The sequence below is a fragment of the Thamnophis elegans genome, chromosome 2 (genome assembly GCF_009769535.1).
Source record: "Thamnophis elegans isolate rThaEle1 chromosome 2, rThaEle1.pri, whole genome shotgun sequence".
In the NCBI taxonomy this organism is placed as follows: Eukaryota; Metazoa; Chordata; class Lepidosauria; order Squamata; family Colubridae; genus Thamnophis; species Thamnophis elegans.
Window position 1 is genome coordinate 12111668 of NC_045542.1, and position 23624 is coordinate 12135291.

At 41.5% G+C, this 23624-nt stretch overlaps 1 protein-coding gene across 1 annotated transcript in view; it reads right to left on the reverse strand.

The window, feature by feature from the left end:
* The window catches only part of SYN1 (synapsin I), a 119620-nt gene that overhangs the window by 12820 nt on the left and 83176 nt on the right, over positions 1 to 23624 (reverse strand). Inside the window, exon 6 of the mRNA XM_032211439.1 lies at positions 561 to 623. Within this exon, the coding sequence (XP_032067330.1) occupies positions 561 to 623 (63 nt within the window). The remainder of the gene's footprint in view (positions 1 to 560; positions 624 to 23624) is intronic.

Here is a 23624-nt window from a genome sequence, read left to right on the forward strand (position 1 = left end):
GAAGGGTATTAATTAAGTTCACAGAGCTGAGCTTGTAAACTTGGGGTTAATACTTATTGGGGAAATGCTATGCTACAGTGAAAAACTGCTTGAGAACAAATACCCCAAAAGCTGAATTATTTTTGATGTTAAGGTTGCCTGCCAGACAAAGGACATCAGAACAAAAGAGCTTCCTTTTGCTGAACCACTGATAATCATACTCTGAGATAATGGGTGCTCCTACAGAACATAGTACTTTGGGGCTACTCTTGAATGGTGACAAAAGAATAGGGAAATGCTACTTTAATCCTAATATGGTTAAGTATGGCTGAGAAAGCCCATTTCAGAGTTGGAGACAATAGGAAGACAAGATCATGAAACACGGTAGAAAAAAAAAAGATTGTTGCTATCACAAGATGTTTATGCCATGGTTAAACACAAGTGGAAAGGACCTTTAGCGAAAGGGTTACATTAACGTGTCACAAAGGAATATCTGGGTGAATTTTATTGCATGATGGTGGTTTGTGAGTATGCTCGAGAGTATTCTGGCTCAGTTTTTTTTGAGAACGTTTATACCTCACCTTTCCCATTCCAGAATGAGCATGTCCCATCTTTACCACCACGGGGTATTTGGAGGATGTCAGCTGAAAAAAGAAGAAGAAGAAGGAAGAATCACCAAATGTTGGTAATCACTGCTATTAGGCATCATGGTCACTGCATTAAAAGGTCACTGCATTAAAAGAAATTAGAACACTGCAAAACAAGGAGCCATGTACAGTGGTGCTTAAAAGTTTACAAAACCTTTTGTTTTTGTTTTGTTTTATTTATTTATAGGCCGCCCTTTTCCCTGAGGGGACTCAGGGCGGCTTACAATCAAAAAGGAAGGGGAGTGTAGGACAATACGAAAAAAGAAATGTGCACAAAGTAAATTAGACAATAAAACTCAACATTCACTCAGCATTCGGGAGGGGCGAAATAAGATTATCCCCAGGCCTGACGGGTTAGCCAGTTCTTGAGGGCTGTGCGGAAGGCCTGGACGGTGGTGAGGGTACGAATCTCCACGGGGAGATTGTTCCATAGTGTCGGAGCCGCAACAGAGAAGGCTCTCCTCCGAGTAGTCGCCAGTCGGCACTGACTGGCGGATGGAATACGGAGGAGGCCAGCTCTATGCGATCTGATGGGACGCAGGGAGGTAATTGGCAGAAGGCGGTCTCTCAAATAGCCAGATCCACTACCATGGAGCGCTTTATAGGTGGTTTTGAATGTTCAACATTTCTGAATAAATATGACCTAAAACATCACCTGTTCTCCACCCGTTCTAAAGCTAGATAAAGAGATCCCAATTAAAATGAGCCAAAAATGTTGTACCTGTTCATTTACAGAGGAAAATGATCCGAATGGCCATGCACAAATAAATAAACAATCTCAATAAATAAATGAACAAGTATGAATTGTTTTCCATCTTAATATGAAACGGGGGTCTTGTAAGCAAGTGAGAGTCAATGGAAGGAAAGCAGGGCAGGCAGACAAGCTGATTGTTTTGTTACAACTCAATGATTCCTTAATACTTGGTGATTTGTAAGTTAAATACACTGAATGGTATAAAATTCCACCATTCCAGTGACATTTGATCTGTAATGTTGCAACTCTCCAGTGTTAAATAAACCTGCATGTATCAGCTTGAAATCCAGCCTAAATTTTTAAGAAATAAATGTTCACCCCAAAAGAATATATTTGCTCCATCTATTAATTTATGAATTACTTTTCCAGACAATTGCAACATATTCCATATGACACACAAATGTTATTCTTGCTGATAATTGTGCATATATTTGTTGCAGACTACGTTTACCCCAGGAACCAATGGATTCTGAACGGCTTAAATATATTGCTAGGAAAGAGAATTTCAAGATGTTGCCATGATTTGCAAAAGTTACTAGTACCATGCACCATGCATGTAAATTGTAAAGAATAATAGTATTCTGTTTGAACTTTAAAGTATATGGGATAGGAAGAAGCTGTTGTATTTTTATTTCTGATTGTAAAATTTTCCTGTTACCCTGAGTGGGGTTTTAATGTAACTGATTGCATGCCTCAATTTGCTATCAATCTTCCCAAGGGTGAACTTCAAAAACTTTAGCAAGGGGTTCTCTATTTGGTTGCTGAGTGGGCATGGCCATGGTGGGCATGGCCTAGTCGGCCTCCTGCGCTACAGCGGGGGGGGGGGAGATGTTTTTGCCCTTCTCGGGCTCTCTATGCTTTCTTTGAGCCTCCTGGAGAGAGAAAACAGCCTCCCCAGGCTCTGGAGGCTGTTTCTGGCCTTCCTGAATTTCCAGTAGGCCCGTTTTTCACCCTCCCCAAGCCTCCATATGCACCCTGCACTTACCTGCATCCAAAACGGGCCGCGTGGAGACTCCTGGGAGGGGAGGGGTGGGTGGGACCAAGAATGGGATTTGGGGGTTCTCTGAACTGCACAGAATCTTAGCTAGAGGTCCCCCAAACCGCCAGAAGCCCACCCCTGATTATCTTCCTATTTTTTCCTATAGCTGAACTGAAGGCAGAAGCTCTTGTTAAAAAAGGCAACAATGTCTTGATTGTGGTAGACAGACTATCGTAGTATGTCATGAAATCCAGCTTTACTGGAAGCAGCCTGTAGTACATACCTATTACTGGGAAATATTTGAGAAAAGAGGTCTCCCAGTGAAGGTTCATATTATCTCCCCCTCCTGGTGTTTAATATGCGACCAGAAGGTATTCCGGGGGGACACATAAGCACATTATTGAAACAATGGCCAATGAAAATTAAAGCAATATCAAGTGAGATAAATGATACTGACTTTAATTTTGATTGCAACTGAATTTACTCTCCTGTTTTGTTTCTTGTTATTTGCTTTCATCATTTTATACTATACCTACAGTATATACCAGTACTACAAGGCATGGGACTGGGTTCTTTGTAGCAGAGGTGAAATCCTCCCGGTTCAGCCGAACCGATAGAGTGATTGTCGTTGGTTCTGCGAACCGCTAGTAAAAAAAAAAGCTCCTGAGGATCGCACAGCTCAGCTGAGAGCTGCATGATCATCAGAAGTTTTTCCCCTGCTTTTTAAAGTATTTTTTACTGTCAGTTGTGGGCAAATAGGCAAAAAAAATGCTTTAAAAAGCGGGGAGGGGAAGCTTTTGATGATCGCACAGCTCACAGCTGATCCGCGCAATCCTCGGAAGCTTCCCCCCCGCCCCGCAACATTTTAAAAAGCATTTTTTTCCTGCCTATTCAGCCAAACTGGCAAGAAAAAAATGCTTTAAAAAGTGGGAAAAAGTTGGCCACGCCCACCCAGTCACACGACCCTGCCAGCAAGTCACGTCCACAGAACCAGTGGCAAAAAAAAAAAAAAAAAAAAATTCACCACTGCTTTGTAGGTCCCTGAAGGCAAAGGTGGGTTCCTACCAGTTCGCACCTATTCGGTAGAACCAGTTCGTCAAATCTACTGAACGGGTTAGAAGAGGTTCCACCAGTGGACCCGGAAAGCAGGCCACACCTACAGAAGAGGTTCCAAAAAATTTTGAAACCCACCACTGGTCCTTGGATATGATTATTCTACACTATCATGCTCATATTTATAAAACTCAGTGCCTCTGTGAAAGGTAAGGACGACTACTGCGTTTGTGGTGCAATCAGAACATTGCGTGTGTTGAAGTTGTTTTAAGGCAAACCAAAGATGCCTTTTAAAAAACAAGTTGACATCATATTCTTATGCATGCCAGTGCTGTGTGTGAAGTAATTTAAGGTGGTTTTGACAAGTGTCGTTGGCATCTTCATATCCGGTCACATGAGTGGCAAGCCACTCCCATCCGGTCATATGGGCGGCAAGCCATTCCCACAAAGGAGGCCACACCCACAGAGTAGGTTCAAACAATTTTTGAAACCCACCAAAGCCTGAAGGTATCTGCCTAGCCTACCAGGTCACCTTATGGAATACATTCATACACAGAGGGGTGGGAGAGGGAGGGAGGCAGAGAGGGAGCAGGGAGAGACAGAAAGAGAGAGGGGGGCACTAACAAGGAGAGGGAGGGAGGGAGGGAGGGAGGGAGGGAGGGAGGGAGGGAGGGAGGGAGAGAGAGAGAGAGAGAGAGAGAGAGAGATAGAGAGAGAGAGAGAGAGAGAGAGAGAGAGAGAGATGCCCAAGCATTAGGGTTGAGTGAGGATGTTTGGGGTTGGGGCATCCCAAGGGAATGATTAAGGTGCCAGTTTTATGTTTTTATTACTTGGGAAATTATTGTTGTGAGCCACCCAGAGCTGTATTTTAAAATAAGCACCTGGGCAAACCTTTTAAGTACCTAGTGTAAATAAATGAAAAAAGTACTATCTATACCTAACCCTGCTTAAGTGTTTCTCAGCAAGATGAGGCAGATGCTGCCAGTATACCAAGCACAGAATAAAGCTGCTCTCAAACTATGTTCTTCTGGGAAATGAGGAATACAAAATAGTAATGACATCCTTGCAAGTAGTCCTCAATTTATGACTGTAATTGAGCCTGGAATTACAGTCCTAAATCATGGCGATGGTTAAGTTATTGTAATATAATCCCCCAGAGGATGCTTTTGAGCTTGGACCTGAAAGTGCAGATAATGTAAAATATTATGGCTGGGTTGCCAAATAGGGCAATTTATCAGGATTTTATTGCATTTATTTGGAAGTTAACTGCTTGGGTTGCCAATTTACTATTGAACTAAACTGAAATATACATTATATAAAGCCCTGCTTATCTTAGGACAGGTTTGATAAACCTTTTTAGTTGCTGAATGCCACATCGTAATATGCAGGGTTCCCTCCCCGCAACCTTGTTATTCATTAAATTGTCCAAAATCTCATAAGGCTGCGATATCTTACTATATTTTGAGCATCCCACTACAGATGTTGTGCAAAATAAGCATTTTGAGGAAGGCACAGGTAAGAAAGCAGAAATCTTGCAATGCTGCCTTCCCATGACTTTGGATCATTATATATCTATCTATATCTATATCTATATCTATATCTATATCTATATCTATATCTATATCTATATCTATATCTATATCTATATCTATATCTATATCTATATCTATATCTATATCTATATCTATATCTATATCTATATCTATATCTATATCTATATCTATATCTATATCTATATCTATATCTATATCTATACCTATACCTATATCTATATCTATGTTGTATTTGTGCTGATAAATAAAGGGAGACTAGTATAGATCTATTTCAAGCTGTTTAGCTCTCATCAGCTAGCCACACCCTTACTGGGATTCGAACCTTCAGTAAGGGTGTGGCTAGCTGATGAGAGCTAAACAGCTTGAAATAGATCTATAGTAGTCTCCCTTTATTTATTTATCAGCACAAATACAACACAAATATAACAAAGGCAACAGTAAAAATATTGGGTTTCTGTTGTGATGGACTCTTGTGACGAGCCGATTGACAGATAATGGAAGTAGTTAGCTTCCTCCCATAATTGGGGCATACCAGGGGTTGTGACACTAAATATATCTATATCTATATCTATATCTATATCTATATCTATATCTATATCTATATCTATATCTATATCTATATCTATATCTATATCTATATCTATATCTATATCTATATCTATATCTATCTATCTATCTATCTATCTATACACAGACATACATACACACATACCCACACACACACACACACACACACACATATATATATATATACACACACACATATCTATACATACACACACACACACACACATACACACACACACACACATATATATATATATATATATATATATATATATATATATATATATACACACACACATATACATATACATATACATATACATACATACATATATATACATACATACATACATACATACAGATTTTCAGATTTTCAGATTTTAACTTTATTTGTATGCCGCCCTTTTCCCTGGGGGGACTCAGGGCGGCTCACAATTCAAGGGGAGGGGGAGTACAAAACAAGTTATACACATAAAGACAATACATCGTTAAAAAACACAACAGTCGTACTATTCGGGTGGGGTTGAAGTTTTTAGCCCCAGGCCTGTCGGGACAGCCAGGTTTTAAGGGCTACGCGGAAGGTCTGAAGGGTGGTGAGGATACGAATCTCCACAGGGAGTTCGTTCCATAGGGTCGGAGCAGCCACCGAGAAGGCTCTCCTCCGGGTAGTTGCCAGTCGACATTGACCGGCTGATGGAATTCGGAGGAGGCCTAATCTATGGGATCTTATTGGCCTAGTGGAGGTAATTGGCAGTAGGTGGTCTCTCAAGTACCCAGATCCAATACCATGAAGGGCTTTGTAGGTGACAACTAGCACCTTGAAGCGCACCCGGAGATCAACAGGCAGCCAGTGCAGCTCGCGGAGGATAGGTGTTACGTGGGTGAAACGAGGTGCACCCACGATCGCTCGTGCGGCTGCATTCTGGACCAGCTGAAGTCGCCGAATACTCTACAAGGGCAGCCCCATGTAGAGCACATTGCAGTACTCCAGCCTAAAGGTCACAAGGGCACGAGTGATTGTTGTGAGAGCCTCCCGGTTCAGGTAGGGACGCAACTGGTGCACCAGGCAAACCTGGGCAAATGCCCCCCTGGTCACAGCCGACAAATGGTGGTCAAAAGTCAGCTGTGGGTCCAGGAGGACTCCCAAGTTGCGGACCCTATCTGAGGGGCGTAATATTTGACCCCCCAGCCTGAGAGATGGAACACTTGGCCAATTAGTGGGAGGGAAGCACAACAGCCACTCGGTCTTATCTGGATTGAGTACAAGCTTGTTAACCCCCATCCAGTCTTTAACAGCCTCAAGGCCCTGGCTCATCACGTCCATCGCTTCATTGAGTTGGCACGGGGCGGACAGATACAACTGTGTATCGTCCGCATACTGGTGGTATTTTATCCCGTGCCGTCGAAAGATCTCGCCCAGCGGTTTCATGTAGATATTAAAAAGTAGGGGGGACAGGACCGAACCCTGCGGCACCCCATATGTTAGGGCCTAGGGGTCGATCTCTGCCCTCCGACTAACACCGACTGCGACCTGTCCGAGAGGTAAGAGGAGAACCACCGTAAAACAGTGCCTCCCACCCCCACCTCCCGCAGTCGTCGCAGAAGGATACCATGGTCGATGGTATCGAAAGCCGCAGAGAGGTCAAGGAGTACCAGAATGGAGGCATGGCCTCCATCCCTGGCTCTCCAGAGATCATCGGTCAATGCGACCAAAGCGGTTTCTGTGCTGTAGCCGGGCCTGAAGCCAGACTGGAATGGATCAAGATAACTGGCATACATACATACATATGTATATTAGTGTGCAACTGTCTAACTGCATTCATGGAATTCTGCCGAAGACCCATTCAGATGATGTTGTCTTCTATTTGTAACTCTCTGTGTCTTAGCAACATTTCATCCATAATTTCTCTTACCATAAAAACAATACATTGCGGAAGGGGAGACAGAATACTTGCACAATGACTTTCTCTAGTGATGATGTAAAATATTTGAGGGCTCACTGATTAATATGATTTTATCCTGTGATTTACTATATCATTTTGGAATGATACGTAATGGTACAGTAGATAAATAGATTTAAGGGGAAAATTTTTAGTGTTAAAGATGTTAAATTCTAAAATTCTGGAATCTGATATTTTTGAGGAGTTATGGTTGTTTCTGGCCTGGGGCGATGCTAAGAAAATTATTTTGAGGAAAGAGAAAAGTAGTAATATTTCTGGTAGTAAGGATTAGATTCAAAAGTTATATGACATCCATTTTAAAAAGGCAATTTTATCTCTTAATCAAAAGAGACTACTGTGGATTTTCTGACATTTTGTAATAGTAGACAACATTTTTTCTAAGATAACTTTAGAAATCTGTTTTGATTGACAGATATAGTTTTCACCATTTTTGTTGTTCACTTGTTTTGTTTTTATAGGGTTTTTAAATGTATTTTTCGCTTTCCCCAAAAATTCTGTGATTTTTCTATTTTTTTCTGTAAAAGAAAGAAAAAGAACCCCAATTTCACCTGTATTCTTATCACCAAGAAGGAATATACTTTCTTACCCCGCTAAAGAAGATCATATGGGAACTCAGGGGAATTTACTTAAAGTCACACTGGCTGGGAATTACACAAATTGAAGTCCAACGTATTGAAGGATATCAAGTTGACTTTATCAGGTCCAGAGGTTTGATTCATCACAAAATCCCTGAACTCTCATCATCAGCATGGAATTAGCATGCAAATGATTTTGTCTGTTACACAACCATTGTATAGTCACCAGATATGACTGTCTAAAGTTCATCTTCCTACGTAGGAATTTTGTAATATATGAAGCACCACCAAAATCAATTGTGGGATATGCAATGCTCTCAGAGAGCCAACTCCAGAAGTTACACTCGGGCCAACGTACATTCAGGTCATAGGTGGAGATACAAAATAACATGTAAAAAGTCCCAGTGTGTTTCTAAACCCGACTGGTTTACTGCGAGATACCTATGCATCCAAGTACATGTTCAATCTTTATTACCAATATTTGCTCAAATCTAAATGGTGTACAAAAAATATCTCACTGTGGGAAAACTAAAATCAGCTGCCTCATTCATAGAATTTTACAGTGTTTGGAGGATGTTTAGACAACGCTTTTCACTTGTAAGATTCCTGTGCTTCTCTATTGTTTTTTTTTTCTTACGCAACATTAAGAATGGAAAAATATTAACTTCCTGGCAGGAAGATTCAGTTGGAATTCGAATGATTCCATTGGAAGATTTCTACCAATACGCATGTCCTGGTATTATGTTTTAGGAACAGTGAACAAACAGCTCGAACATTACTCATTCAATTCAGATTTGTTTTAAAAAAAGGAAGAAATAGATTGAGAGTAAGTAATGGGGATTTCAACCTTTACAAATGAATTGAGCAACATTTCGGGTGCTGGCACCACATTCAAAGTTATTATGCAATTATTCCTTCGTAATCAATTTTTACAGAAAGAAAACAAAGATGGAAGAAGTAATGGGAAAATACAAGAATGCAGGTTTAAGAAGATGGTTTCTGAACCGCCTGTACAATTGGTAAATGAAGTGAGATGGATGCAAATTTTTATATATACATATACATATATTCTCTAAACAACTTGATAGATTTTGTTGAAATGGGTGGACTTCTTTCATTAGAGAAAAAAAACCTGCATTTATTGGGCATTTTGCAAAAAAATAAAAACGATGAATTTGTGAGATATGACTAGACATGATAGATTATAGAAAGAACAATTATGATATAAAACTTTAGAGAGAGAAATTAAAAACAGATTTGTACTTATAACTGCTGTGAAGAATATCAAAGGCCATTTTTATCTTATTTCTTTCTTTTATATTTTTCTTCAACTTTTTTCTTTTCTTGAACTTCTTACATTTTTCATGATGTTTTTCTTCTTTTTTATATTAGTTTGTTATTTTTACCTTCTTGTTTGAAAATTTTAATAAAAATTATATTAAAAAAAACAAGAATTATAGCCACCTCTAGCCCATGTAATGTAGAAAGAATCAATATCATGAAAGATCAAGTGACCTTTAGCAGAAAAGATAGTTTCACATTACTGTAGTATGGAAACACATTTTGGAAATACAGATAGGATTTTCAAATTTTGCAAATTCAAAACTTTGATTCTGAAATCTGTCTTTTAATATTTATAATGACATAAAGCATGCATATTCATTTTTTTAGGTTTTCTACAAGAGCATATTTCTTATTTAGATGTCTACTAGGATCAGTGGTGGGTTTCAAAAATTTTTGGAACCTCTTCTGTATGTGTGGCCTGCTTTCCGGGTCCACTGGTGGAACCTCTTCTAACCGGTTCGGTAGATTTGACGAACCGGTTCTACGAACTGGTGCGAACTGGTAGGAACCCACCTCTGACTAGGATTAGCAAAATGACAAAATAACAGAAATCCTATAAAATTTATTCACAGTGACTGCAAAACAATTCTTCGCATTGAACATGATTGCAGAGCATTACTATACAATTAAAAATTGGTTTTTGACATCCTCAAATGTTAGTGTTTATATACAGGTAGTCCTTGGTGAATAATAGCAACTGGAATTTCCATCACTAAGTGATGTGGTTGGGAAGTGCAGTGCAACTGATGGCCTCACTTAGTGACGGCAGTTCCAGCACTTCCTGGTTGCCATCATTAAGGGAACCCCACAGTGTCATTAAGCAAGGACCTTAGGTAGTCACCATTTGCAACCTATGGCTTCCCCATTGACTTTGCTTGTAGGAAGTCAACAAAGATTGCAAATGGTATCTACATGAATGCAGAGTTGCTGCAATGGACAGAAGTTTAAGGACTGGTCATAAATACCTCTCGCGCAGCACTGTCACATGTTCAAAGGATCACTGAGCAAAGTGTTTGTTAAGCAAATAGCACCTGTATTAGCCAGTTAGTTAATATCAAAAATCAGAAAAATGTTATTATCACTATTTTCAGAACTTCTGTAACAGAAAATATTTTATTTACTTCCCCATTTAACGGCTTCCTTTTCTCATACTAACACTTCTTAACAGAGGAGTTAGTCTTCAGGGTTAAAGCAGGACACAAATTCCAACTGATCTCCAGTTCTTAGCAAGTAGAGGGATTAAGCCACAGAGAAACAAGACTACTCAGGGAAACAAGGAATTTCTCATCAAGACCAGACATTCTTTCAAAGGTTGCAATTTTGAAAACCACATGTCAACTTAATATTAATGTTCAAGGCAAATCCTTGTCATCAACGCATCCAGAAAACAGAGCGAACGTTAAAAAACAAGGAATTAGTGAGCAGTCCTGGGAAGCTAGGAGGTCTGTCAAGGTATCAGGCAGTAGCAGGGGTTTGATAAATCTGTCAAAAACACTTTGAACAGCAAGAACAAATACTTCACATATTCTGGCATAAAAACACAACTAGCTGTAGTCAGATTAGCAACATAAGAGATGGTGTTTAGCTGGTCTTCACTGATCTACAAAATGGTTTAGAGACCCTGGAAAAGAACCTTGGTTCCTTGAAAATGTCAACATCACCTTTAAATATCCAGAGAAGGGGTAATTTAATTATAGTTTCATTTCCAAGAGAGAGGAAAAAACCAAACAAATTTAAGGAACCACATGCCACTTTATACCACATTATTTGTACACTGGTGTAGTAAGGTCACCAAAAATCACTATTAGGTTATTTTTTTTAAGCCAGGAGGTATGCCGATGGTTCCCCATGTTCTGGAAATCTACCCTTCCAGTTTTAAAGCACTATTTGTCCTCAAATCGTTTTGGATTGTAAACAATGCTGGGGACTTGTAGTTCTCTAAGGCAGTGTTTCTCAACCTTGGCAACTTGAAGATGTCCGGACTTCAACTCCCAGAATTCCCCAGCCAGACATCTTCAAGTTGCCAAGGTTGAGAAACACTGCTCTAAGGAACCCATAAATGGTGCTTTCTAAGTATGTATGCAATTTCCATCACATACACTGCCTCATTTAGCATTGTATTTCCCACTGCAATCATTAGACATATAGAAGAATGCAGTACAAGTAGTAGTCCTCCACTTACAACCCCAATTGAGCCCAGAATTTATGTTGCTAAGTGAGAAATTTATTAAGTGAGGTTTTTTTTTTACAACTTTCCTTGCCACAGTTGTTAAGTAAGTCAGTTGCTAAATTTATAACACGGTTGTTAAGTGAATCTGGCTTCTCCATTGACTTTGCTTATCAGAAGGACACAAAAATGTATCCGAATGTAAATCATGTGACTATGGGGATACTGCAATGGTCATAAGTATGAAAAATGGTCATAGGTCACTGCTGTAGGTTGGGACTTCCTGTGTAACGTAATTGCTATTGATGGTCCTTCCTAGGCAGATGAACAGATTTGAGATTTACTGTTAAATTAACATGAATGGTACAGATAGTGCGGAACTTATGGCCAGTCACTTAATGGACTCAGAGAAAGCTAAGTGGGAACCAGACAGCTGTGAAATTCTGAAGACCTTTCCACCCCACCCCCCCGCCCCCAACCACCTGTGTTCGCGTGATTACATTTTGGACACTTGGCAATTGGCTTGCATTTATGGCCATTTGTAGAGTCCCATGGTCACATGACTGTGATTTAGACATCCACCACCACCACCACCCCGGAAACTGGGGTTTACTACTGATTTCTGGCAAAAAGGCCCCATAGCCAACAATGGACTCACTTAATAACGTGGCATTTGCTTAGCAGCCATGTGCTCATTTTATGATGGTCACATTCACTTAATGACCGGTGCAAAAAAGGTTGTAAAATTGGGCGTGCTCATGTGGTGACCCATTTAAAGACCATCCCTACTTACAACTCTAATTGCGGACTCAATTATGGTCGCAAGTTGAGGATGACCTGTGTTGTGTGGTTAATTGCTTGATTTTTCACGTTTACCTTATTTTAAGTAGCACCTACTTTACTTGATGTGGAAATGGAACAGACCAAGAAAAAAAACAGTGTTTTTAAACCTTTAAACCATACAGTACTTTGGACAAAAATCCCCACCACCAACAGCACAATCTCTTGAGATATTATTAGCACTTTTGAAAGATGGAATTATTCTTAGGAAGCCCACACAGAAGAATGAGGTTTAAAAATCCTTCCTCTTTTGATCAATCATTCCGCTTCGCCACTTCCAGTGAAGAAGACAGTGAATAATAAACACGCATAAATGTTAAGCATAGTCTGGATTTTGATTTCACAAGGTCTGTACTCTCCAAATACTTAAAACTCCTACTCTTGATTCCCATTAAAAATGCAGTCCCAACAGGAAACTTATGAAGTGACGCTGTACTTGCATTACATATAACTTTTTCATGTGGTAATTACTGGAGCAATTCCAGTCACCAGAATCATTATGAGAGCAGCAATCAGGGAAGACATTATCTCAGCGGTCCCCCCCCCCCCCCCCGCTCATCCACTTGGTCACAGCATCATTTTGCAGAAAGCTGTGGGCTTCCCCGCTCCTGGCCCCCCCGCCTCACAATTATGCCACTTTTTTTTTTTTACGGAATAATGTGACATTAAATTCTTCTGCCATTTTCCCTATCACATTGCTGGGGATTCATCAGTCCTGCCAGGATGCCCAAATCTCTGACATATTGTTTTCTCACCTTTTAATTTTAGTCAGTCCCTGCCAAATTAAGTACACTGCAGAAATGCTGCAATTGATGTGAGCTGTATAATCTCAAGATCTAGTTTGCAAAATGGGCCAGGAAACAGCGATCAACCTCAAAAAGGTGAAGTTTTTGGATCCCTTGACTGTGATTATTTTTTTAGCTAATTCGCTTCATTCTGTAAATAAACATTACTTTGCTGTATTGTGTTGCACATCATTTTGCTCTTTCCCCCTGATATTTCATTTCCCTTTCAGGCCTTGAATATCACTGCAGAGTTTTAAGCAATGGCTGGACCACTCAGTTTTTACACACACACACACACACACACACACACTCACACCAGTGGTGGGATTCAAACATTTTTACTACCGGTTCTCTGGGCATAGCTTAGTGGGTGTGGCATGACATAGCTTGGTGGGTGTAACAGTGGAAAGTTACTACAAAAATCCCCATTTCCAGAGGTGGTTTCTTACTGGTTCGGCCAAATAGGTCAGGGGTAGTCAACCTTTTTATACCTACCGCCCACTTCTGTTAGTAATAAAATTTTCTAGCCACCCACTGGTTCCACAGTAATGGTGATTTATAAAGTAGGGAAGTAACTTCACTTTATAAAATTTACAAAGCAGAGTTACAGCAAACCCCTACAGCCCATCATGAAAGCTAGTGGGCGGTAGGGACCAGGTTGACTACCACTGGAATAGGTAGTAACTCGGCTTGCCACACCCCCAAACCAGTTCTATTGTCTGTGCCATGTTGAATTTCGGTTCTGCATATGCACAGAACAATCTTCATTGCCAAAATGTAATTTTTCTTTTCTTTTCTGATGTTCTGCGCATGCACAGAGCTTTTTAGGAGGAAATGCACCCGTGCGCATAGACACAAAAAATTGTGCGCCAAACTGGCAGAAATGCTGGCAACGACCCACTCTTGCCCATTTCCTCCCGATCAGCTGGGACTCGGGAGGCAGGAGCCCGTGGTGGGGCTGGTCGTGTCTCCTGGCAGGGTCCTGGCAGGGTCTGCAATATGGATAAGGACTACATGTCCTTATCCATATTGGGCCACCAGATGTACTTCCAGGCAAGTAACCTTCATCTGTACTATCCCCAGGTGATCCTCTGGAGGGTTCCCATGGCTTGCCTCCGCAGCCTCTGGAGTACAATGACTCTCTCCCCCCACAACAAGCAACCCGTGATAGTTGATAGTTCTGCCTGCTTACTCTGGTAGCTCTGGAACTCCTCACTCAGCTTCTCCTGTGGCCACCCCCTCAACACCCAGTTCAGAACCTTTCGCAAGCCCTTGTCCTTTTGTGTTTGCTCAGCGATGTCCATGGCGGTGACTGAGCTGGCTGAGTCAACGTCGATCAGCAGTACCATGGTTGTGGGGGTGGGATCGTCCACCAGCTCCGGTAACGGGCAACAGCTGAGTGCATTGGCATGGCTGATGTCCTTCCCTGGGTGGTGGATCAGCTTGTAGTCGCATGCTGTGAGAAAAATGGCCCATCTGGTCATTCTTGGGGACATTTACAGTGGGGTTTGTTGGTTCCTGGCGAGGACCCCCAGCAGTGGCATATGGACTGTGATGAGTTCAAAATGTCTGCCATACATGTACTCATGGAATGTCTTAATCCCTGCAACTGCAGCTAAGGCTTCCTTGTTGATCTGGCTGTAGTTGCGTTCAGCCAGGGACAAGGTCTTGGAGTAATAGGCTATGGGAGCCTCTGATCTATCCGGTAGGCAATGGCTGAGCACCGCTCCGACTCCGAAGGGGGAGGCATCACAGGTGATCTGAACCGGCAAAGTATAGTTGAACTGGATGAGTACGCTGTTGGAGGATAGGAGCTCTTTTACCGCTGTGAAGGCCCGGTCTTCATTCTGTCCCCAGGTCCACGGTGCCATGTTTCCCAGGAGCTTGTGCAGAGGCTCAGCAATGGTGGCCTTCTGTTGTAAAAAAATACTATAAAACTTCAATAGCCCTAAGAAGGCTTGGAGTGCTGTCTTGTTCCTTGGGGTGGGGGCGTTTCTAATGGCCTTTACTTTGCTGTCGGTGGGGTGGATGCCAGACCCATCTATGAGGTATCCCAGGAACTCTACCTGCCTCATGCCGATTTTACATTTCTTTAGGTTCACTTTAAGTCCCTTCTCCTTGAACTTCCCCAAAGTCTCGCGCACACATTCCATCAACTGCTCTATGGAGTCCCCTGAGATGAATATGTCTTCAAAGTATGGCACCACCCCCAGGATTCCTTGCAGTAGCAAGGAATATGTATTAAACACTGAAACAGTCCTGGGGCTATGCTGACTCCAAATTGCAGTCTGGTGCATTTGAAAGCCCCCCTGTGAGTCACAATCATCTGTGCTTCCGTGATGGCTTCATCAACAGGCAATTGTTCGTATGCCTGGGCCAGGTCCAGTTTGCCGAATATTTTCCTGCTTCCTAGGGAATACAACAGATGTTGAACAACTGGCACCAGGTACACGCTTTGCTGTAAGGCCTTATTTGCCGTACACTTGTAATCTGTGCAGAGGTGGACGAAACCATCTGGTTTCACGGGGTGACTATTGGGGTTTCCCATACTGCGTGGTCGGTCGGCACGAGGATTCCTTGAGCAATTAGTTTGTCCAATTGCTCATCCACCTTGGGCCGTAGAGCAAAGGGAACCCTTCGGGGTTTAAGCCTGATGGGGGTTACATAGGGATCTAGGTTAAATGAAATGGGTTTTCCCCTTCATAGGCATCTGGTTTGGTTTTCCTTACGTTCGCTGCCGAGTTATCCGATGACTCAGCTGCCCAGGCTTTCTCGACCATGTCCTTGAATGAGACTCCCCTTCTGATTAGCAGTTTCTTTTGCAAGGAGAGGTCTCTCATTCCTAGGATGATCCGGTCCTTCATCATTTCTTCTGGGTTGATGAATTTGCACCAGGTCATGATTTCTTGGAGGCTGGCCAAGAAATCGTTCACTGTCTCTCCGTTGGCGCCAGTGGTAAAATTTATTCTGGCTCACCATGGGGGGGGGGGGGCGGATGGCACGTAGTGGTCTTCCAGGGCATGTTGTAGGGTTGTCCATGCGACGGTCTCTACATCTGCTGGGGCAATCAATGCCTGTGCCATCTTATAGATTTTTGTTCCACAGTAAGTTAGGAATAATGCCCGTTTCCTATTGTCCGGCCTGTCCTAGTAGTTGTTGGCTTCCAGGAACATCCAGAATCACCCCATGTATGTGTGCATCCATCTGCGGGTCGAAGATCGCTTGTGATGCTTGTGATGCCATCTCATGCTGTGGTGCAGGATCTTGGTCCTTCTGCTCAATGGCTGCTTGTCCAACGAGGGTTCTCTAGTCCCTTTTCCTTCATCGCCAGTGTTAGATTGGCAAGAAGCAGATGTCAAGAGGCGCAAGTGAGTTTCAGCACTTTTTATTGCAAGAGTAAGTGACTGCGCTCTGCCGGCTGGGCTGCCGGAGCTCACCTTTTAAGGAGCTCCGGCAGCCCAGCCAGCCAATGACAGTTGTTTAAACTTCCCGGGGTTTGGGCAATCTATTCCCAGTGAGCATGTGAAAACATGTACATTTAACAATGTACGTACGTAACAGCGATGGTCTCCATCCTTCTTTCTCAGAAAGAAATAAGCTGAATGATGGCAGTCTTCTAGCAGATAGAAGTTCACTGCCAGGGCAGTCAGTGTTATAAAGTGAAGGATAAATATGCATGGGAAAGTGTTGGTTTCTGTGTGTCACAAGAGCCCGGTACTCTGATAGAATGCCAAATCAGGGGAAAACGTATGAAGACACAGAAAGAAAGAAAAGGTTCTGCAGATTATCCCTCCAGTATTCTCAGACCGACAGCTGCCTCCAAGGCCTTGCTACTTGCAATCTGACAAGGTACATCCCCTCAAAATCCCTGCCCACGGTTTCCTCTTTGGGGCCCATTCTGTTGCAATCCCAATTGCGATTACTACCAGCACTTTGCCCCCACACATAAATATCATCAGGCTTCCCATCCATTTTGCCGAGAGGGGCGAGAGCAGCTGTTTCCAACTGAGGCCTGGCTCTCTGCCCAGCCTGAGTTTCCTTTTCAGACAAATGCCTGGCTATTCAGCCTTACACCAGTTCCAGGAACAATGGATTATTCAGGGAAAGTGAACCACCCCCATATAACTAAATACACAAACCGTTACACTCCATCCTTAGCAGCAACTGCAGTGAATTGGTTTGTCTGAGCCATGCTCCAAATAAACCGATCTGCTTTCTTCTCACTAACCTCACTGCCCACTCAGAGCCAAGATTAGAATTTATGGTTCCTGATTTCAAACTCAACCAGGTCTAACCGCAGAGAATATAAGAATAGAACTTTTAAGTCTTGGATCTCGGTTATATGCTAAGCGACCAAAAGTTCATTTGATGTCGTTGACATGAATATCCTGCTTTTTAAACTCTAGCCCAGAAAGCTTTTAAAGAAATTTACTCCCAAAGTTGTGTTTACGACGCACACTTTGTATATGGAAAGTTTCTTACTGAATTTGCTTGGCTTCACTTTAACAGATATGGGGAAAGTTCTGTCTCATCATTTTTTTAAAATGTAGTGGGGGGGAGAGGAACTTTAAACATAGTTTACTGCAATGTACTGATAGATTTCCCATCATATACCATATTTATTCAATGAATGAAAATTAATTGAATTTATTCCAAGCCAATGCTTGTCAAAAGAGCTACCATTTTTATTTTAACATTTTGGTATTATTTCTCCTCCAGCCCAGAACAATTTCTCTTTCACCAACTTTCAACTCAAAGAACCTCATTGGTTTATTCATTCTAAATTCTAATTCCTAATTCGGATTACCAAAGAGAAATATAGTATGTGCAGTCGGTAGAATGCATGGTAAGTTAGACAGATCTTTCCCTCTTCAGGTTAAAGGAAATTGCAATTTTGAATGTTTCTCACTAAGGACACAATTAACTTAAGGTGAAAGCCTAGCTCTCTTGCCAATGTGCTATTTTTCTGCAGGCAGAAAAGGTGGCGGGAAGAAGTTTCCTCAAAAATGCTACATCTATGCCTAGCTCAAAAGAGATTGTTCTCTCTCTGCATTCCCACTTATGGCATTCATCTTACTATAATCGCTCTCACAGCAATTGTCTAATTTACCTTCATAATAGCTCGATTAGGTTGTATGATAGTATGATGGACATGGTTATGAACAGTAGTGGGATGCTGCCGGTTTAACAACTCGTTCAATGAATGCGCACTTTACACGCACACGCTCCTAAAGCGCTTTCACGCAGTGCTGAAAATGGAGCATTTAGAAGCTCAACTGATTCCCTTCCACATCAGCAATAGTAAGTAGAAAAGCCAAGGAGGGAAATTAGCTAGATGAGCTAGAAAGCAGGAAATAAAGGATGGGATAGGGCAGGGGCGGGTAGGCGGGGCCAACGGATAGTCGGAGTTACCGGTTCGCCCGAACTGGTCCGAACTGACTGAATACCACTTCTGGTTATGAAAAAATTGAGGCTGAAATAACTTTTCCATGATCATTCAGGAATTTCAGATGGCCCCAATCTTCTAACTTCACATCTTTAGCTGAATCTTACATTCTCATGGATTCTGTCCATTCACCATCTTCCAAGCAGAGTCCTCCATACATTTACCTCCTGCCAAACAAGTTTTGTAATCCAAATAGTGAATGATGAAGTTTCCAAAGGCCAGAACAATAGGACACAACCTAAGGAAAATCACCCAAGCACGTGAAAAATTCTATTTTCAGCGGCTGCTTGATTTGTACAGACTTCCAGTGTGTTTTGTAGCGTTGCTTGATTGATCATGCAGATCTAAGGACTTTGGGGTTATTTGAATAAGGGAAAGATTATGAGGCTACTTACTTGGCTCTCTTTGACATTTTACTCAGGATGAGGGAAGTCAGCAAGGAAAGGCAACCAGATTGCAATATAAAGGTAGTCCTCAACTTACAGAGACGAGGTGGCGCAGTGGTTAGGGTGCAGTAGTGCAGGCCACTTCAGCTGACTGCTATCTGCAGCTCAGCGGTTCTAATCTCACCGGCTCAAGGTTGACTCAGCCTTCCATCCTTCCGAGGTGGGTGAAATGAGGACCCAGACTGTGGGGGCCATATGCTGACTCTGTAAACCGCTTAGAGAGGGCTGAAAGCCCTATGAAGCGGTATATAAGTCTAACTGCTAACTGCTATTACAACAGTTCATTTAGTGACTGTTCAAAGCTACAATGGTACTGAAAAAAGTGACGTATGACCATTTTTCACACAATCGTTGCAGCGTCCCCACTGTCAAGCGATCATCAGATGCTGGGCAACTGATTCATTTATTTATTATGGTTGCAATGTCCTGGGGTCATGTGACCCCCTTTTGTGACTTTCTGACTAAGTCAAATGGGGAAGCCAGATGCACTTAACAATCGTGTTACTAACTTAACAACTGCAATGATTCACTTAACAAATATGGCAAAAAAAAGCCACAAAATGGGGCAAAGTTCACTTAACAAATGTAGAAAGAAAGATCGTAAAATAGGGCAAAGATCACTTAACAAATTTCTCATTTAACAAGAAAAATTTGGAGCTTAGTTGTGATCATAGATTTAGATACTATTTGTATGCCGCCCTTTTCCCTGAGGGGACTCAGGGCGGCTCACAATTCAGGGGGAGGGAGGACAAACAAGTTACAAACACGAAAACAATACATCATTAAAAGAGCACAACAGTCATACTATTCGAGTGGGGTTGAAATCTTTAGCCCCAGGCCTGTCGGGACAGCCAGGACTTAAGGGCTACGCGGAAGGTCTGGAGGGTGATGAGGGTACGAATCTCCACGGGGAGTTCGTTCCAGAGGGTCGGAGCAGCCACCGAGAAGGCTCTCCTCCGGGTAGTTGCCAGCCGACATTGGCCGGCTGATGGAATTTGGAGGAGGCCTAATCTATGGGATCTTATTGGCCTAGTGGAGGTAATTGGCAGTCGGCGGTCTCTCAAGTACCCAGATCCAATACCATGCAGGGCTTTGTAGGTGACAAGTAGCACCTTGAAGCGCACCCGGAGACCAACAGGCAGCCAGTGCAGCTCGCGGAGGATAGGTGTTACGTGGGTTAAACGAGGTGCACCCACGATCGCTCGCACGGCTGCATTCTGGACCAGCTGAAGTCGCCGAGGACTAAGTCGAGGACTACCTATTCCACTGCATTACGCTGGTGAATCATGCTGCATGTCTTGAATTATAAGTCGCCCCAAGTCATTGTGAGTCTGGCAGCATACAAATTTAAAAAAGTATTAACAAATATAACATTTCAGTAATTCCAGTTCGCTGCCAGTGAATTATTTTCCTGATATTAAAATATCAACTTGCCATTTCATACCAAGCAGATTGTCATTACACTGCTGTTAATTAGTAAAATTAACTACAAATGGGGATATGTGTCATTAAAACACGTGGCTTACACTGAAATGCAATTCCTAGACATATATTTTTAAAGGTAGAGAACATTAATGACAGGAGGAAAAGTTAATATGGAAGTGTACAAGTGTATAATTTTTTTCCCCATCTGTTTACATAGTGCAATATGTGCAGTTTGTGCAATAGGTAATAAAATACCTTTGAATGGTATTTTAAGATAACTCTGCAAGTCAAAAGCCTACCTTTGACATTCTGCATCACAGCGATGGGTGGTTGCTATGCAACTAAGAGTTTAAGTTATTTGAAAGTGAAAGTAGACCAACTTATTTGGATTGAAGACCAGAAGCAGCTGTCTGCTCCAGAAATTGGTCACGATTCTAAGTTTTAAAAACTTAGTAGGTGGACAAGTCCCATCTCTGGGCCCCCCAACTGCTCCGCCAGTTCTATTCTGCTTATCCTGACAAGCCCTAGTTGACTCTCCTTCCTGACTTTCTCTCCCCCCCCCTATTTTTCTTTTTCTGTTTTTTGTTGTTTGTCTGTTTGTTTGTGTTTTGACGTTTTCCAGGCCTGACCGCCTTTTCCTGGAGGAGGGCCGGATGTCAGCCTCTGCTTTGCTGCTGCTTCGTCTGCCATTGAAACGGGGAGGGGGGGCATGGTATTTGGGAGGGGATTACTAATTGTGCTGGAGGAAGATTCTGGAGTTATTGCTGCCTGTCTTACTGCGCATGCGGAGGAGGTTTCCCGCCAAGGCCAACGGCACCGACATTCCATCTTGGTGATGCCTTTTGAAGTTATCTCGCACTTGACACTTGGAAGAATTATGATTGGACTGTAACTGGGATGCCAAGGGGAGGGGAATGGGTTATTCTATATATCATTTGCTTTCGCGCCTAAATAATCAGTCTTCGCTTTGCTACGCTTCTGATCATTTATAATTAGTAAAAGTACACTTGATTTCTATCAATGGAGTCTTGTGATTTTCTTTCCTAATTATTCAATGAAGGAGTGCTGACAGTCTAACAATCACAAAATTTTGAAGAACCAATAATGTTGGATACATGGGAAAAGATATGGGTAAGAAATGTAAAATTCACACAAGCCCAGAATTTGAGAGAGAATTTTTATAAGATGTTTTATAGATGGCATTTAGATCCTAAAAAACTGGCCTGTATGTATCCGAATCTACAGCCTAAATGCTGGAGATGTGATTGTGTCAATGCTACATATTACCATATATGGTGGACTTGTAAAAAGGTTAAAGCATTTTGGATAAAAATATGGTGGATTATGCAAAATGTTCTTTAAAAAAGGATAAAGTTTACCCCTCAGTTATTCCTGGTAGGCACAACTACTGATTGTACTGTTATAGAGACTAACTTGATTTTGTATTTAATAACGGCAGCAAGACTGTTGGTGGCTCAATAGTGGAAGAAGGAAGATTTGCCTACTATTCAAGAATGGACATTAAAAGTCACAAGCTTAGCAGAGATGGCTAAAATATCAGCATATCTCAAGGCCCACTTAAATGAGAAATATAAACTGGAATGAAGAAGATGGATTGACTATATTCAAAATAAATACGAGACTAAGAAATTCCAGATAGTTTATGACTGAAGAAGCAAGGAATGATATAATCTGTTTAGAGTTAGCCTAACAAAAGAGGAGTTAAAGCTCAAATGAAAGATGATATTAACTTTTTTTAAAGTTTATTTTAGAACATCTTTGTTACAGATTTATACCCTGTATTTGTTCTGAGAAGTCGGGGGTCAGGGGGTCGGGAGGGGAGGGTGGGGGAGGGGAGGTAAATATTTGTAAAAGCCTTTTTTTTTTCAAAAATTTTCAATAAAAAAAATAAAAAGTCTAACAATCAGAAAATGAGTTAGAATAACAAACTGCTAAGGCTGAGCAAAGATCTGGGAACAAGATCTTTTAGTTTGAAAGAATCCTGCTAGCAAACTACCAAGAGGCCAATATTTGTGATACAGTTGAAATGGGAAGAAGGTCTGCTGAGACCCAGTTATGAACACAACAGAGTACACATCTGAAGAGTTTCTGGCTGGAGGGAACTTTTGGCAAATAGACCAGGAAAATGAGTTGCCTCAGAAGTCAAAACCCCAAGGAATAACTGAAGAAAGGGGGAAGAAAAACTTGAATCGGATTTACGAGAATTGGAGGTTAGGGAAATCTGGTTAGAGGAAAAAGCCACTTAGAATTTATTGAGTTGGAAATTGAGTTGGACTTTAGCAACAGTAACTGAGTACATACTACCTAATTAAAGCTATACTATTTGATGAGTAAAACTTCATCCATTCTGGATTATCATTTAGAAAGACCCCAGGTAATGGTATTAATCAATTTCTATACCATAGAATTAAGTTAACTAAATTATAAGAGTTCAGGAGATTTTGACAGAAGTAATTGGATTACGTTTTTACAGTTGAGATCTCTTAGGGACATTTTTGTAAAAAAAAAAAAAAATCAACTAAAATAGCCAGACTAAAGCCAGACTTTAGTTCCCCAAACTGTTAAAAATGAGGAACACAAAAGAATGCTAGCATAGGAAAAATAACATAACATTTCGCCACAGGAAATATTGGGGGAACATACTTCAGCACAGAAGAATTAGCCATGATTCACTGCAAAATTTGAAGCACAGTTTAACTTTCAGAAATAACACAATTTATAATACAATTGCAAGATAACACAATTTATTTTAATTATTTACCATATGTACACCCTCCACAAAAGCAGTTTACAATAAGTATAGCAAGACAAGTACATAAATTACAAGCATTTTAGTTCCAGGATTGGAACTAAAATATGTAACATTCTGAAATCTTGAAGCCCAAAACATTTTTTAAAAATCAAGCTTGGCATTCCATAACTTATCAAGCACTCTTTGGAGCCACTCAATTTTTAAGAGTTTCCAAAGGCCAGAACAGTGTGAGACAACCTGATTTCTCAGAGAAGAGGTTTCACACGAGAGATGCTGCTATTGAGAAACAGTGCCTATGGGCCTCTACTTCATAGAAACAAGGAATTGCCA